This window comes from Pristis pectinata, chromosome 3 (genome assembly GCF_009764475.1).
Source record: "Pristis pectinata isolate sPriPec2 chromosome 3, sPriPec2.1.pri, whole genome shotgun sequence".
In the NCBI taxonomy this organism is placed as follows: domain Eukaryota; kingdom Metazoa; phylum Chordata; class Chondrichthyes; order Rhinopristiformes; family Pristidae; genus Pristis; species Pristis pectinata.
The window spans coordinates 77,651,413-77,669,659 of NC_067407.1; the positions used below are offsets into that span (position 1 = coordinate 77,651,413).

At 38.9% G+C, this 18,247-nt stretch overlaps 1 protein-coding gene across 1 annotated transcript in view; it reads left to right on the top strand.

Moving 5' to 3' along the window:
• Window positions 1–18,247, top strand: part of abhd12 (abhydrolase domain containing 12, lysophospholipase) — a 121,369-nt gene that overhangs the window by 39,190 nt on the left and 63,932 nt on the right. Inside the window, exon 6 of the mRNA XM_052010938.1 lies at window positions 2,168–2,213. Within this exon, the coding sequence (XP_051866898.1) occupies window positions 2,168–2,213 (46 nt within the window). The remainder of the gene's footprint in view (window positions 1–2,167; window positions 2,214–18,247) is intronic.

The following is an 18,247-nucleotide window of genomic DNA, read 5'->3' on the forward strand; positions in this document are numbered from 1 at the left end:
CTAATGTGTTTACAGTTGCCCCAACATCCAAGTAATTTTGTTAATGAACAGAAAGTCCTTCTTTAGTGCAGTTAAAAGCAATGCTTGACCTTGCTTTATGGCCTAATCTTGTTTGCAAAATTTATTGAGTCACTGCTGAAGAAGTGGCTCAGAATTTGTGGTCAGCAACAAGCTTCCTGAGCATGCAACTGACTCATGAAAAACATTAAAGAAACTTCCCTGAAGCTTAGAAGTATGGGGGGTGGGTGGGGCGGTGTTGGTATGGAGATGGTGGCTGGGAAGGTAGAGTAGGAGGAGTAGATTAATCCCATAACATTATGAACATTATGAATGTTTCTGACATCCAGTAACTTCAAAAACTATAAAACATTTCATTTAATTTTTCTTTTAAAAAGAGAACCAAAGCACTTAAATGCAATCATTTAAATAAAGATAACTAATTCAAAAGATTCCAACATTTCTAATACCTCAATACCTGCAGTTCCTTGTTTAACCCGTCATGGGTTGTTTGATTGAATCCCCCACCTAAAGTGGTGGAAAATCTCTGCTACTTCACATTTCCATACTAGACTCTTTGAAGAGTCCATTGTTGAAGTGTAGTTGAAGAAACTTCAGATAATAGCTGTCACTGGTCAGCGGAGTTCATGGAAATATGTAGAAATCCCGAACATGCTGGTGTTTCCAGATGGAACCCATAAATTCTGGTCACGATATATTTACAATAGATGCTAAGCTATGGTAACTCCTGAAAACAAGCTATTAGATAGTTGAACAATTATAGACAATACATTTTTAATACTTTTTATATATGTTTTATATTTTTACTAATTATGGAAGTGTCTATTTTGATTATCCTGACAGAAGCACTACATTTTCTTGATTCCATCACAGATTATAGGTAAAATACGGAAAAAGATATTGAGCAACCCAGTAACGGTGGGAGATAAGAACTTGGAATAATTGTTTCTTATTCAGAATCAGCAACCAACCAGAAGTCTATTTGAAACTTGCTGTTTATTTTTGTGTAATGTAACTTGGTTCCTCTATCAAATCAAAATCATCACATTTGCAATGTCAGAGACCAGGACAGACATCTGAGAGTACTGCTAATTTTTAACTTGTATGCTGTACTTAAAATGAACTAACATCAAGGTAAAATTGGACAAAAGTGGTGCTATATGACTGAGTTTTTTTGTTGTGTCAGGCAGAGTCGGTTGATGCAGGATGATTTTGGGCTATTATCTGCCTACATTTTGTTTAGCACCACAATTGCATTGTCCTAGAGTATGTGGAATGATAGGTGAGAAATGACATTTGATTTTATAAAGCTTTAAGACAAGATATTTATTAGTCACATGTACATCGAAACACACAGTGAAATGTGTCTTTTTGTGTTACTGAGAATGTTCTGGGGGCAGCCCGCAAGTGTCGCCAACATAGCATGCCCACAACTCCTAACCTGTACGTCTTTGGAATGTGGGAGGAAACCAAAGCACCCAGAGAAAACCCATGCAGACATGGGGAGAATGTACAAACTCCTTACAGACAGCATTGGGAATTGAACCCAGGTCACTGGCGCTGTAATAGCGTTATGCTAACTGCTACACTACTGTGCCAACTGAGGTGTACCTTATCTTCCAAATGAGTGCCTTTTGCAACTCCCCTTCTCTAATTTGTACCCATCAAAATTGTATGCAAATTAGCCTGAGCCTGTTTATTATTGGAACATGAAGACTTTTGTGACAAAGCATTCATGAGCACAATTTTTGTTATTTTCCTCTGTGTTACCTTTAATGACTTCATAAGAGTTTACCTGTAGCATTTTTGAATTTGTTAAATTGTATTGGGATCAGCAGTTGTAGGTGTTTTTGTCTGTGTGATGATCCGATTCCAATAACTCCTTGGAGGATGAACTAATCCTAGAAAAAACATGATTTTTGTTTTGTGTGCTGCCCTAGTTGAAAAACTTGAAGTCATTAATGAGGTACTTCTCAAAACATTAAATGTTTGTTGGTGACTTGTGTACAATGTTAATACAGAGCAGGAATTCTCTTGTCTTTTGTCCAGAGTACAGTACATCTATCATTCTGTCTGTGAAGATTTAAATAGTGAATTTCATTTTCCTTGCATCTCCGCCTTCTTGATTTTGCTTTTTCCCTATTTATAGGTCCTCAGCTCGCAAGGCTACCATGTAGTTGCATTGGATTATAGGGGTAAGTAGGTCTGTAACTGTAGTTATTTACACTAAGAAAGATTTCCAAAAGTGTATTTCTTGCTCCTCTGTAGATTAACGTCCTTTTGAAAATGAAGTGCTGACACTTTGATGTCAATAAGTAATGAGTTGGTATAAAAAAATACATAGCATGAGCAGCATTAAAAGTTCAAAACAATTTAATTTAAAAGCAAAGATGTAAGAATTGTCAGGATTAAGTAATTGCATAGAAGCTGCCATATAAGCAGAACTGGCATCATAATATGCTTGAATTATTTCTGGGTGCAGTTTCACCATCAAGTCTTGACTCTTGGTGGAGCAGTATTTTGGTGTAAACTTGGTCTTGGTTTGATTTAAAACATGCACTGGATAAAAACCTGTTTTGTTTTTTATAGAATAGGAGAAGATATCCTTGTTTCACCTTCCTACTCCTGTTTTTAGTTATTTCCCTTTCTACCTCTTAATATTCATCCACACTGTGCTACCATACTGATAATGGGGCTGAATTGTTTACTTGTTAGCATTTTTTTCTTTTCAAGGATGTGGATAGGTGATAATGTTTAAAAAGTTAATTGTTTTTAGTTGTTTTTGTACTCCTGTGTTGTAACCTGTGGGAAAAGCATATATTGAAGCTTGGAGCAGGTCACTTCCCTTCACTCTAGAAGGGAAGTGTTCATAGTTGAAGAGTTGCAACACGGTGATTTATTTTGAAATTGTTAAGGGATGTACATATTGTGAAAGAAATTAATTTCTCTCAATAATGAAAGAGTTCTGTTCTCTAGCCAGAGCTGTATAAAAAGCTAGTTAGATCACAACCTGGAATACTGTGTACAGTTCTGGTCACCACACTGCAAAAATAATATGATAGCACTAGAGAAAGCAGAATAACCTACAGGGATTTTTGCCAGGACTGGGGAATTACAGTAAGCGAAGATACTGACTTCAAGATAGAGATAGAGAGTCAGAGTCATACGGCATGGAAATGGGCCCTTCAGCCCAACTGGTCCATGTCGACCAAGATGCCCCATCCAAGCTAGTTCCATTTGCCAGCATTTGTCCTATAACCTTCTAAACTTTTCCAATCCATGTACTTGTTCTTGAATCTTTCCCTTTTCACCTTAAACCAATGTAGAGGAGGCCACACTTGGAACACCGAATGCAGTAGATCATATTAGGGGAGGTGACCTAAGTCTAGCCTCCTCTACATTGCCGAGACCAAACGCAGGCTAGGTGACCATTTTGTAGAACACCTACACTCCGTCCGTAACCGCAATCTGCATCTCCCCTTTGTCACAAACCAGCAACAAAAGAAACACACTGAGCATGATTCAGCGTTAAAAACTATTTTATTAATGACTACTTATGGTAATACGTAAAATAAAAGTAAAAATGTTAGTATGTTAGAATTCAAGAATGTTAAACCTCGAACGTTAACCCCAAAACTAAACTCTTCGTGTGTGTGTGTGACAAAGTCCAAAACTCCCAGTTCCGGAATGGTTCTTAAAGTTCAGTTCCGCAAGCCATAAGGTGAAACATGAGCAAGGGCTTCTTCAACAACCACCGTTGTCTGAAGATAAGATGTAGATGTAGAAAAACATAGAGAGAGTACATACGAAATCCAAATGTTCCACGATGGAACCCAAACGACACTTCAGTGTTTACTCGGTAGTGACTTCCTCACCCCGAAAAGCATCCGAACCGTGGTCGTCCACACACAAATACCTGTTTCCTTCTACAGGTCAGCAACAAAGTGAACTCCACCGGATTACTTCCAACTTCCATACATGGATTTCAGTGGTAAACACAGTTATTGTTTCTCATCCATCGATAGAGAAAAACAAGCAGGCTGGTGTCTCTCTCCCTTCTCTCTCTCTCTTTCTTCTTCTTCTTCAACAACGTCATTACGTCCTTTATCTTCTATTGACGTAAGCACGCCCCACACACACATACACACACACTCTCTATCTTAAAGGGACTTTCACTGAGTCCGTAACACCTCCCACCTAAAAAAAAAAATTTTCCCAAGAAAATTTTAACCGCGCATACAGTTAGTAATGTTAATAATTATCATGCTACACAACTACAGACTATCAGATTAGTACAGATACATGTTTCCCATTTAACATCGGGAAAGACAATCAGCAATCACATTATCTTTGCCTTTAATGTGAGTTATCATGAGATCAAACTCTTGCAAAATTAAACTCCAGTTTAACAGCCTTCTGTTCTTGTTTTTGACTCGGCTCAGAAACACCAGTGGGTTATGATCTGTATATACAGTCAATGGTTTCTGAGCGGTGCAAACATATACACTGAAATGTTGCAAGGCTAAAACAAGCGACAGTAATTCTTTCTCTATGGTGGAATAATTCTTTTGATGCTCATTAAATTTCTTTGAAAAGTAAGCTACAGGATGGTCAATATCATCAAGGTCACCCTTCTGCAACAACACAGCTCCTGCAGCTTCATCACTGGCATCTACTGCTAATGAAAATGGCTTTTCAAAGTCAGGTGTTCTGAGCACAGGATGGTAGCATAAAATGGCTTTCAGCTTCTCAAATGCTTCTTGACAAGAATCTGTCCAAACAAACTTTACTCCCTTCTTCTGAAGATTAGTTAGGGGAAGAGCAATATCAGCAAAATTTTTACAAAATTTTCGATAATATCCAACCATTCCCAAAAATCTTCTAACAGTCCTCGTACCTGTGGGAATAGGGAACTCAGATATTGCTTGAACTTTTGCCTGAACAGGAGCTTGCTTGCCTTGACCTACAACATAACCAAGATACGTCACAGTGGCATGGCCAAATTCACTTTTAGCCAAGTTAACTGTAAGGTTAGCCTTGGAAAGTCTTTCAAACAACCTTTCTAACGCAGAGATGTGATCTTCCCAAGTATCATTCCCAGTCACTAAGTCGTCAATGTAGGCATCTGTATGTTTTAACCCATGAATCACTGAATTAATCATTCTTTGAAATGTTGCCGGAGCATTTTTCATTCCAAATGGCAAAACATTGTATTCATACAATCCAGAAGGGGTTACAAAGGCTGAAATCTCCCTTCCTCTATCTGTTAATGGAACACACCAGTACCCTTTTAATAGGTCAATCTTTGTAAGAAATTTTGCCTTTCCCACTCTGTCTATGCAATCATCCACTCTAGGAATAGGGTAAGCATCTGACTTTGTTACAGCATTCACTTTCCTGTAATCTGTGCAAAATCTAACAGTTCCATCAGGTTTAGGTACAATAACACAGGGCGAACTCCAATTTGAACTAGAATGTCTAATAATATCATTTTCCAACATGTATTTTATTTCCTGATCAACAAGTTTACTTTTTTCCACATTCATTCGATATGGGTGTTGTTTGATTGGTTTTGCATCCCCAACATCAACATCATGGGTAATTATCGATGTTCTGTTTGGAACATCTGGGAACAGATTTTTAAATTTTAAAATTAATTCTCTCATCTGTTGTTTTTGTGAAACTTGTAAATGGTCCAACTTCGTTTCAAGGTTCTCCATGATATTTTGGTTTTTTAGTTTCGATGGAACAATATTTGGTCTAAATTGGCCTTCCTCAACATCAACATCAGGCATTCTAGAAACAACCTTTTCACCATCCACCAAGGCCACAACTGAATCCCTCTCATAATAAGGTTTTAGCATGTTTACGTGACAGAGTTGTGTTTTCTTGCGTCTATCTGGTGTTTTGATTATATATGTTAGATCAGTCACTCGAGATTCAATAACATAGGGTCCAGAAAAACGAGCTTGCAAGGGATTATTTTGGCTAGGGAAAAATACCAACACCTTTTGCCCCACTGCGAATGTCCTAGGCCGAGCACGTCTATCAAAATATGTGTTCATTCTTATCTGGCTTGTTTTCAAATTCTCTCTCGCTAGCTGGCAGACTCTCTCCAACCGAGTTTTAAATTTTTGGACATAGTCCAACAGACTCAAGTGAACTTCCTCATTAACCCATTGCTCTCTTAACAACTCCAAAGGTCCTCTCACCCTATGTCCAAACACAAGCTCAAACGGACTAAATCCGATTGACTCCTGGATCGATTCTCTAACGGCAAACAAAAGTAAATGGATACCTTCGTCCCAATCCTTGGTGTTTTCAAAGCAATAAGTCTTCAGCATATTTTTGAGAGTAGAATGAAATCTCTCCAGAGCTCCTTGAGATTCTGGGTGATATGCAGATGATACAATCTGCTTTGCTCCCAGCTCATAGACTATTTGTTGAAAAATTTTTGACATAAAATTACTACCTTGATCAGATTGGATTTCTTTTGGCAAACCAAACAAGGTAAAAAATTTTACAAGAGCCTTTGACACCGTCTTGGCCTTAATATTTCTAAGGGGTATTGCCTCTGGAAATCTAGAAGTGGCACACATGATGGTTAACAAATACTGATTTCCAGTCTTAGACTTTGGTAAGGGGCCAACACAGTCCACAATCACCTTCGAAAAGGGTTCACCAAAAGCAGGAATTGGTTTCAAAGGAGCCACAGGGGGTTTTTGATTTGGTTTACCTACCATCTGACATGTGTGGCAGGTTCGACAAAACATCACCACATCTTTTCTCAAACCAGGCCAATAGAATTGTTTCAAGATCTTCCCTACAGTTTTATTCACACCAAAATGACCACCCAAAGGCATACTATGGGCCAGGTTTAAAATCTCATCCCTATAAACTTTTGGAACAACAACCTGATGAATAACTTCCCATTCCTCAGTAACAGGAACATGAGGAGGTCTCCATTTCCTCATTAACACTCCATTTTTGACATAGTATCCAGTTGGCACTTTCTCAATCTCCTCACATGAGAGTGCTTTTTCTTTCAATTCTGTCAACTCAGGGTCCTTTGTCTGTTCCACCATAAAATCCTTCCTTGACAAAGACAAATCTTTAAATTCAGGCTCACTGTAAGGATGTTGATCCTCCAGTGAAGACAGAAAAGTCTCAGATAAGGCATCAAAATTTTCTTCCTGTTTAGGACTGTCACAAGGAACCACATCAGACTGCACCGGACTGTCTGTCTTGGCTAATTCTCTAGCTCTAGCTCGAGTCACCGCACATGATGGGTAAACATCTGTATCATCCTCAGACTCATCAATCCTTGGTTTGGTTGTTAACCGTACCACAGGATCACTTTCTCCATTTGCAAGGTCATTTCCCAATAACAAAGAAACTCCTTCCACTGGCAAACTAGGTCTTATCCCTATCTCGACTGGTCCTTCTACGAACTTTGACTTTAAAATCACCCTGTGAAAAGGGACAGACATGGTCTCACCTGTAACGCCTCGTACTAGATTTACTTCACCAGTGTCACTTTCTTCACCAAAATTTAAAACACTGTCCAGCAAGAGAGATTGACTAGCCCCAGTATCTCTAAGAATTTTCACTGGCACCTGGGGTGACTCATCATTCAGTGAAACAAAACCCTCTGATACATACGAACGGAATTCTTTTCTCACCTCCTCCAACTTTTCCGCTTTTCCCTCTTGCAAGGACTGATCTTTAACAGCATCTCCTAAACCTTCTTGATTTTTAATTGCCTGAAAGCAAGCATTGGGCCCAGCTTCCTTCTTTTTCTTCAAAAGGGCACAATTAGATATCACGTGGCCAGGTTTCCTACAGTAATAACAAATACGCTCAACAGGTTTCTCCAGCCCTGGCTTCTTTTCATCTTTTCCTTTTTGATTACCTCCCAATTTAATCTCTGGTTTACCTGGATTGTCTTTGTAACTCTTTTGAAAGGTTTTAGGTTGTCCCCATTTGGATTTATGGGTTAAAGCATAATCATCTGCCAACCTAGCAGTTTCTTGTAAAGTTTCCACTGCCTTTTCATTTAAATATGTTGTTAATTCAGCTGGAACACATCTTTTAAAGTCTTCCACTAGTATCAATTCTGTCAATTTATCGTAATCCCCATCTACATTTTTAGCCAGGCACCATCGTTCAAAACATATTCTCTTTCCATTGGCAAATTCCATATAAGTCTGATCTGCAGATTTCCTCAAGTCTCTGAATTTTTGTCTATAAGCCTCAGGGACCAATTCATAGGCCTTCAATATAGCTTGTTTTACCTTGGTATAATCAGCTGCATCCTCAACAGACAAAGCAGAATAAGCTTTTTGAGCTTTACCTTTAATCACACTCTGTACCATAAGAGCCCATCCTTTCCTTGGCCAGTTTGAACTCACAGCAACCTTTTCAAAATGTTGGAAATACTGATCAACCTGATCTTCTTCAAACGGAGGGACTAATCGAACCTCCCTGCTGGCTGAAAAACCATCATCAGAATCAGATTCCGAACTCCTACGCTTCATTTGTAACTCATGCTGCCTCTGTTTTTCCTTCTCCTCACTATCCAGCTCCATCCTCTTCAATTCCATCTGCTTCATTGCTAGATCAGCCTCTATCTTCATCTGAGTTTTCTTTTGTTCGGCCTCTAATTTCTTTTCCTCTTGTTCGGCCTCTAATTTCTTTTGTTCTCGTTCAGCCTCTATCTTTAACTGGGTTTGTTCTCGTTCAGCCTCTATCTTTAACTGGGTTTGCTCTCGTTCAGCCTCTAATCTCTTTTGTTCTCGTTCAGCTTCTAATTTATTTTGCTCTCGTTCAGCCTCTATCTTTGCCAGCTGCACCTGTGCCTCAGAAATTGCTATTTCACTGCCAGGAAACTGTTTTAACACTTCCTTCTCAAACACTTTCTTTTCCACATAATGGCCAGCTATCAGTCTCTGAATATCTGCCTTTCTCATAGACTGCTTTACTTCTGTAAGGTTTAGCCTTGTAGCAATCTTTATCAGATCATCCTTTTTCGCCACCTCCAATCCCTTTTGGGTTGGTGACTCCAAAAATGCCTTAATATCCATTGCTGCTGGTTTCCACACACACAAGCCAATTAAAAAGAATTTATCAGACCTCCCTCAAAAATCTTTGGATTGAATCTCGAACAAATTTCGTCACTCTGGGGAACGATCCCAGATGACACTCGTTAACCTTGGGAACTATCCCGGGACCGGGTCTAGGGGTATGATTCTCGCTTCGGGTGCGAGAGGTCCCGGGTTCAAATCCCGGACGAGCCCCCAATTTTGTCACAAACCAGCAACAAAAGAAACACACTGAGCATGATTCAGCGTTAAAAACTATTTTATTAATGACTACTTATGGTAATACGTAAAATAAAAGTAAAAATGTTAGTATGTTAGAATTCAGGAATGTTAAACCTCGAACGTTAACCCCAAAACTAAACTCTTCGTGTGTGTGTGTGACAAAGTCCAAAACTCCCAGTTCCGGAATGGTTCTTAAAGTTCAGTTCCGCAAGCCATAAGGTGAAACATGAGCAAGGGCTTCTTCAACAACCACCGTTGTCTGAAGATAAGATGTAGATGTAGAAAAACATAGAGAGAGTACATACGAAATCCAAATGTTCCACGATGGAACCCAAACGACACTTCAGTGTTTACTCGGTAGTGACTTCCTCACCCCGAAAAGCATCCGAACCGTGGTCGTCCACACACAAATACCTGTTTCCTTCTACAGGTCAGCAACAAAGTGAACTCCACCGGATTACTTCCAACTTCCATACATGGATTTCAGTGGTAAACACAGTTATTGTTTCTCATCCATCGATAGAGAAAAACAAGCAGGCTGGTGTCTCTCTCCCTTCTCTCTCTCTCTCTTTCTTCTTCTTCTTCTTCAACAACGTCATTACGTCCTTTATCTTCTATTGACGTAAGCACGCCCCACACACACATACACACACACTCTCTATCTTAAAGGGACTTTCACTGAGTCCGTAACACCATTGCCAGTAACTTCAACTCCCCCTCCCACTCCATTACTGATATGACAGTCTTCGGCCTTCTCCACTGCCAGGAGAAGTCCAAACGCAAACTGGAGGAGCAGCACCTCATTTTCCGTCCTGGGATCTTGTAGCCTAACAACATGAATATTGAATTCTCCCACTTTAAGTAAACAAACCACAGCACCCCCCCCCCCCCCCGTCTCTTCTTTTCCCTTTCCTAGCCCATCTCTCTTTTCTCCTCGCCAATTTTTTTCTTTCCTTTAATTCTCCCCCACCCCCCCCCCCCCCCCCCCCCCCATATATTGGGCTTCCCCTTTTCCCTATCTTCAGTCCTACTCAAAACATTGACTGACTGCTTTTCTCCACAGATGCTGCCTGATCTGCTGAGTTCCTCCAGCATCTTGTTGTTTTTTTTCATCTAGATTCCAGCATCTGCATTCCTTTGTTTTTCCCAGCTTTTATACTCAATGCCCTAACTTATGAATGCCAGCATGCTAAAAGCCGCCTTTATTACCATGTCTACCTGTGACTCTACTTTCAGTGAACCATGTACTCCAAGGTCCCTCTGTTCTACACCACTCTCCAGGGCTCTACAGTTCACTGTGAAAGTCCTACTTGGATTTGACTTTCCAAAATGCAACACCTTGCACTTATCTGAATTAAACTCCATTTGCCATTCCTCAGCTCACTCAGCTTATCAAGATCCCCCTGTAATTTTTGATAACCTTCTTCATTGTCCACTTTACCACCTACCTTAGTGTCATCTGCAAACTTACTAACCATGCCTTGTACATTCTTATCCAAACCACTGACAGATGACAGACAACAATGGGCCCAGCACTGACCCAAGACACACCAGTAGTCACAAGCCTCCAGTCCGAGAAACAACCTTCCACCATCACCCTCTGCTTTCTACCATCAAGCCAATTGTGTCTTCAGTTATCCAGCTCGCCCTGGATTCGATGTGATCTAACCTTCCAGAGCAGCCTACAGTGTGGAAGCTTATCAAAGGCCTTACTGAAGTCCACATAAACCATGTCTACTGCCCTGCCCTCATCAACTTTCTTGGTCACCTCATCAAAAAACTCGATTGAGTTCGTAAGACATGATCTCCCATGCATAAAGCCATGCTGACTACCCCTAATCAACCCCTATCCTTCCACATGTATGTATATCTTATCCCTTGGAATCCTCTCCAGTAACTTACCTACCACAGCTGTTAGACTTACTGGCCTATAGCTCACAGGGTTTTCTTTGCTGCCCTTCTTAAATAAAGGCACAACATTTGCTACCCTCCATTCTACTGGCACTTTACTCGATGTTAACGATGAGGCAAATATCTAGGCAGGGCTCCCACAATTTCTTCTCTATCCTCCCACAGTGTTCTTGGATAAACCTGGTCAGGTCCTGGAGATTTGTCTACCTTTATACCTTTTTTAAGACATCCAGCACCTCCTCCACTGTAATGCGGACTCTCCCCAAGACCTCCGCATTTACTTTTCCTAGTTCCAAAGTCTTTATGTCTTTCTTCGCAGTAAAAAAAAAGAGAAGTATTCATTAAGGATTTTGCCCCATCTCCTGCAGCTTCACACAAAAGTGTCCCCTTTGGCCTTTGAGGGGCCCTATTTTCTCTCTGGTTACTCTTTTCTTTTCCCCTAATATACTTATAAAATCTCTTCAGATTTTCCTTAAATTTCTCTGCTAAAGTTATCTTATGCCCCTTTTCACCATCCTGATTTCCTTCTTGAGTATACTTCTGCATCCCCTATACTCCTCCAGGGATTCATTTGATTCCAGCTGCCTGTACCTGACCCATGCTGCCTCCTTTTTTTTCCTGGCCAGGGCCTCAATATGCCTCATCATCCAGGTTCCCTACTCCTACCAGCCTTGCCCTTCACTGTAACAGAAACATGCAGACCTTGAGCTCTCACTATCTCACCTTTTGAATCCTCCCACTTGCCTGTGGTCCCTTTGCCCGCAAACAACCTACTCCAATCAAACTTTGCAAGCTCCTGTCTCATACTGTCAAACTGGGCTGTTTAGCTCCCAACTTGACTAGGCTGTTTTCAGATGGGAGACTGAGGAAGATTTAATTGAGGTATATAAAGAGGTCTAGACAGGGTAAACAGCAGGAATCTATTTCCCATGGCAAGGAGGTCAATAACTAGGAGACAGATCTAAGTTAATTGGGTAGAAAGATCAGAGGAATGTTAAGAATATTTTGTGGAAGTGTGGTGGAGGCAGAAACACTCATTACATTTCAAGTGTAATTTGAACAGCTGCAACTACGAGGTTACAGACAGATGCCTAATAAGTGACAGTAGCTCAAATAACTCTATTTGTGACCAGCATAGAAGCAATGAGCCAAATAACTTATCTGTGCTGTAAATTTCTATATCTCTATAGAAACTTACAAATTAATTTAGTCATAAAGTTGTATTAATGTTTAATAATTGAATATCATTGAAATTGCTATTAAGACTCAATTACAAAAAGAAATGCAGATGGAGTTTTAAAAAATCTCCTTGTTCAAATCACTCATAGCTTTGTCCCACATGATCACTGTGCTTTTTCTTTCTACCTCTATATAGCTCTCTCAAGTCCTCCTCCTATTTTAGCCACTCATCTCTCTTTTTCATTCCTCCTACATCCCTACCTCTCCTTTAGTTGCTGTACCTTCAGTTTTCTAGAGACTTAAATCCAGAATTCCCTTCCTAAACCTCTCCATCCCTCTAAAGCTCTGTTGCTTTTAAAGCATCTTTTAAACCACACCACTAATCAAGCTTTTTGTCACCTTTACTGATATCCCCTCATGTGGCTTGGTGTCAGAGCTTTGTCCTCTTTCATACTGTACTTTGGCATGTTTATGATAAATGTGTTATATAAATTCAAAATTTGGTGTGTGACATTGGTTAAGAGGATTTCAAGCGTGGGTTTCAGTGGTTTTGATAACATTTTGGATTTGACTGCCGAAGGGAACGTTAGGAAAGAGATGATGATTCATTTTTGAAGATGTACACAAGTTTGGATTATGTTTTTTTTTTGTTGTTGAGTCACGTGACATAAACTTATGTGCCAAGCTTTAGAAACTGGAATTGATTTTCCTCTTGGATTGCATTTGATAATTACCTCTGGTAATAAAACATACAGATTAAAGCATCAGAGGGTGTACTTTACGCACTTAGCATGTGTTAACTTAATGATATGTTGATTAGCACATTAAATTCTTCCATCTCCAGGACTCTAGTTTGAATCTAGTACAGGTGAATGGGGATAAAAGTTTTCCCTCCTGAGACTCCTATGTTAGATATACATCCTGCACACAGGACAGATGGAAGAGCTAGGATAAACTCTCTTTATTCTCTGGTGTAATTTAAACTTATTGTTTGGTGGAAAAAATGCTAATATTTGGATGATCATGCATCACTTTACACTTCATCAGGTTATCTTTCCTATTGCAGTCTGCACTAAAGGTTTAAAATAAGCCGTTCAGTGTGAGCGTATTCCTGAGTGACTAAAACTGGGGGAGAGACAGAATGGAAAGACAATCTTGAGAGTCTTGGGAATTTGGCAACCCTGGCTTTTCTCAGCAAAATGGAAAGGTTTAGTTTTTAAAAAAACATTTATTTTTCTGAGCAATTTCCTCTTAGAAGTGCAGAAGTGTGTACTAGTGTAATCCATAGATGGCAATTCTCTGTTTGTTGCTAATTTCGTGTATTAGCTAAATTGACTCGTGTTGGCAAACTATTTGAAATTTTGGGAAGCATCATAACCAATCTCCAATTCTATTCTCATGTGTAATTTCTAGTTTGTACCGGGCAGGTTTGGGCATTTTGGATGATATCCCTTTTGTTATTTCTTTCTATTCCCTTCTCACCCCACTCCATCTTCCCTACCTCCTCAGCTCTTTATTTTGTGCTTTTTCTGTGGCCCACCTTTGATTCATTTCCACCAGCACCCTCCATTGCACAAGCATGTGCAAATCCAGCCCTTTGTTTCACCATTACACAGTTGTTCATAGCCACAAACTAGACTGGAGGATTTGCATTTTATATCTGGGATTAATTCTAAATTGTTAATGTACAGTTTGCAATTTAAATGACCTTGGATAGTGTGACTTTAATTAACAAGTATATATAGGTCCAAGGAAAACAATGACCATAAATAGGGATGAATCAGTTTTTTGCCAGAAACCATAGCAATTACAATGTTGGGGCAAAGGTGGTTGGAGCTCTATGCTCCTGTCCCAAAGTGTACCACGTACCATTACAATGCAGGATGTCAAAAATATTCCATTCCTCAGCACGATAAAGTCCAAAGTAAATACAAACTGATCCTTTCAATGTCATTTGTTCAGGCATCTATTCATTTCTAATACATTAGATTAGATAATCAGGAATATCAGAGGTATTGGATTATCTTCCTCATCAAGTGTCTCTGCTGGAAAGCCTCCATTAAGATGCAGAGCACATATTTCATCTGGTAAGGCCAATACTGGATTAATATCAGTTCATCTACCTATGACATCGTGTGCTTGCTATTAAGCTTGGGTAGGTTTAAAAGATGCAAATCCTTTTGGTTGTTCTGCCATCATAGTTGCATTTATTGAAATGAACATTGGTTATTAATAAAAACATGTTTAGTGCAGTCTGACCATCAATGTGCAATCAACTGGGAAAATATTTTGCAGGAATTGAGACCAGTAAAGAAGAGCAATGGAAGTGCATTACATTTCTTCCTGTTTTGAACTCATGTGCAGTCCTACAGTTTGGAAGTGTTAGTTCTTTAACCTCTTTATTCAGAGATATCTGAAGCTTATTGTGCAGGAATGCCTGTGACAAGATTGATACTTATGTGTAAACAAGTCAAAGGGAAAGAGTAAATTCTGTAGCAGGCATACATTGCAAGTTGATAGAGAACAGAGTAAATCAGGTAACCTTCGGTAAGACTCTGAGATCTACAAACTTTGTAACATATTATTCTCCATGAAACAAAATATATATATTTGTAGCATTTTTTAAAAATTGTAATCTTAGATTTGGGCAAATAATCAAACCATATTCTGCTGAAAAAATGGCAGCAGCCAGATTAAATTGGATTTGGAATTCATGCAGCTTCTTGACATTGTTTATTGAGTTAACTGTAAACATTTCAAAGGAACTTTGAGGGTAAAGGTGACTTTATTAGGATTGTTGTTCGAATCGTTAATTGTATAGTGAGGATTATTGTAATCAGCAAGCACCTTTGTTCATTTGAGCTAGTACAATTTAATAGGTTGTACAGCTTTAATCCACTGTGGGTTAATTTGGTGGAATCCTTCCCTATCTATCATAAACCTCCATTTTGATGGATAATTATAGTTCTCGTACTTGCAATGGCAATTCTGGAACTGACTTGTACTAGAAACACATGCAGATAAAAACTTTACCACATTGTTTACATTTTATGGCATTGATGCAGCAAAAGGACAGTCTCATGTTGGGAGAAGGGCAGGAGATGAGAGTTAGAGGAGATTCATGTGACATTAGTGTAGTCAGTTTGGTAAATTTTATGCTGCAGGTTGTATATCATGGATGCAGTCTCTTAACCCTATTGACAATTTGGGGCAAGCAAAGACTACTCTAATTTGAATAACATTACAGCACTATTTTTGGTGATGTACAGTAATGGTATTTCTTGCAACGTTGGTTTTTGTGGATTAAACCTGAGTCATCAGCAGCTGAGGACATGGTCTGCAGTGCCAACAGTAATTCATTTTGATACTTTGCCTTTTTGCCATATCAGCTTCAAGGGTAGTATCATAAAATTAGTTGTAGGAATGCAGGTACACCCTATCCTTGGAGATTTCATCATGTGATCTCCCTTTTCCAGTAGATCCACTTCTTTCCCTGCTCTTTCCTACTCTAATATGTTTATAACAAATAAATGAAAGCATTAATCATTTTTTTAAAAAATGGCCCCCATGACTTTTATCCCAGGTTGTATTAATGGAGTCCTTAAGATAGCACTGGAGAATTGCAAACTCTTGTGGTTGCAGTTATTACTAGGCTTAAGGTCATATTGTGTTTCTGGCTATTGTATACCACTATGATGGGTTCTGTTAATATGAAGAACTGATTTATAAAATGGGGAAATATAGGATTGTTGTGCAGAATAATGCATTTGACAATAGGTTACCATAAGCTGGGAGTGCAAAACTTAACTATTAATCGATGTGATTTTTAACCCAGGCATACATTATGTGCTCAAAACATCTTCCAGAGTATATTGATAGACAATCCTTATTTTGTTGTCGATAAGTATGATTTTCCTAAATATCACTTACTATGGAGGACAGCAGTGGGTTGCAGTTGCTGCAAATGGAATGTTCAACATGTGTTTTCAGCTTAATGGTCAAATTGTCTTACTCCACCGTGTAAAGCAAATAGTTTACCCTAAAAATACTTTGTGACAGGGTTACAAATACCCAGTAATGTCTTTTATAATAGAAATATGTTTCTAGTCCAGAGGTTTCGATTGTTCCTTTGCAAGCGTGCAGGTTTATGCATCAGTTTTATGCTTCCACAGTGATCTACACAGTTTTTGAGCACAGACCCAAGGAGAATAGTGAGTCGTTTGTTCCTTCCTCATTTTCTATTAACATCTTGGTGTCCACTATCTAAACACAAAAAATGAGTATAAAGTTACTCGTGTTCTTTTGTCATAATTTTTAAAAGTGCCAAGTATCGGCAACATAGTCCAAAAAAAATTCAGTATTGGTTTACTTATTCAGAAATTCTGAACCAGGAGCAAGTCTTCTCCATTTCACTGAAATTCTGGTGAGCTGATGAATCAGTGGTTGAGATCAATAACTCATGCTAACACAGCTCCCTGAGTCATCAGGTGTTAAGACTCTTAAATGGAAATTATTTGTAAAGGTTTTGAATTTTTTTCCAGAATTCATGACTTTAAGAAATGTGTTTGTTTTAAGCTGACAGGCTTTAAGAAATCAAAAGATGGCTCAACACAGAAGGAAGTCTCTTCGTCTGTTCTGACTGCAGGTTCCACCCCAGAGAGCTGTGGAAACTGAACCATTGCATGTAGTCAGTGCTGAGCTAGACAGAGTCTTGGCTAGCAGAAACAGGAGGAAATTGATGTTGAGGCCAAGATCTTAGTGAATGGCAGAGCAGGTTCAAGGGGCTATATGTTCAACTCCTGCTACCTGTTCTTATGTTTGATATGTTTATAAAAATGATTTGAGCTTCATTAGTGAGCTTGAGCTTATTTCTAACAACAAAGCATTCTGTTAAAATTCTGCTTTAATTTATCAGGTTGGAATAAATTGTTGGTGTCCTTTTAAAATTATCTTTTCATTTTTTGTCTTTTTATTTCAGTTGACATGCATATTTGGATTTTTGGGAGGGTATCCTAGCTAGAAAACGTATTTCCACTGACAGCTTTCATAATAGCTGTATCTGGAGTGAGGTTCAAACTCTTCACCTGTTGACTCATACGGTTAACCTTGGGGTTGGTTCCTCATAATATAACAAGGAATGTTTTTCCAAAAATGTCATCTGGACATCATCAAGAAATAGTCACCCTTGGTACATTTTCCAGCCTGTGTGATTTTTAGAATTTATACCAAATATATTTGCAGGATGATTTATCAGTGGTTTTAAACCTTTTGCTTGTTGGTGTTAGTTGGTACAATAGGTGAGGAAAAAACAATCCCAACTCTTATTGAAGGAGTGTTTTGCTACATTATAAAATGTACCAATTCAACCTTTTTTAATTATGTCGGCTATTTCAAAGGGAGATCTAGCCCACTCTAAAATTTCCTTTTTGCCCTGACTCTTTTTTTCCTCTCCCTCCAGTATTAATCCTGTTTCTCTTTTGAAAATTACTACTGACTGTTTCCACCAGCCTTTCAGATTTAGCATTCCAGGTCATCATAACCCCATGGATGATTTTTACACCCCTCATTGCCCCGAGTTCTTTTGTTAATTGCCATAGAATTGTGGCCTCTGGTTACTGAAACTCTGTGTAGCAATCAAATTTCTCCTTGTTTTCTTTGTCCAAGCGATTCATTAATTCGATCACCTTGATCAAATCTCCTTTTAATCTTTTCTACAGAAAAATAACAAGTTTTCCAAACTCTCCATATAACTGAAATCCCATGACCATGATATCATTCTTGTAAATCTCTTCTGTGTCCTCTGCAAAACATCCTAC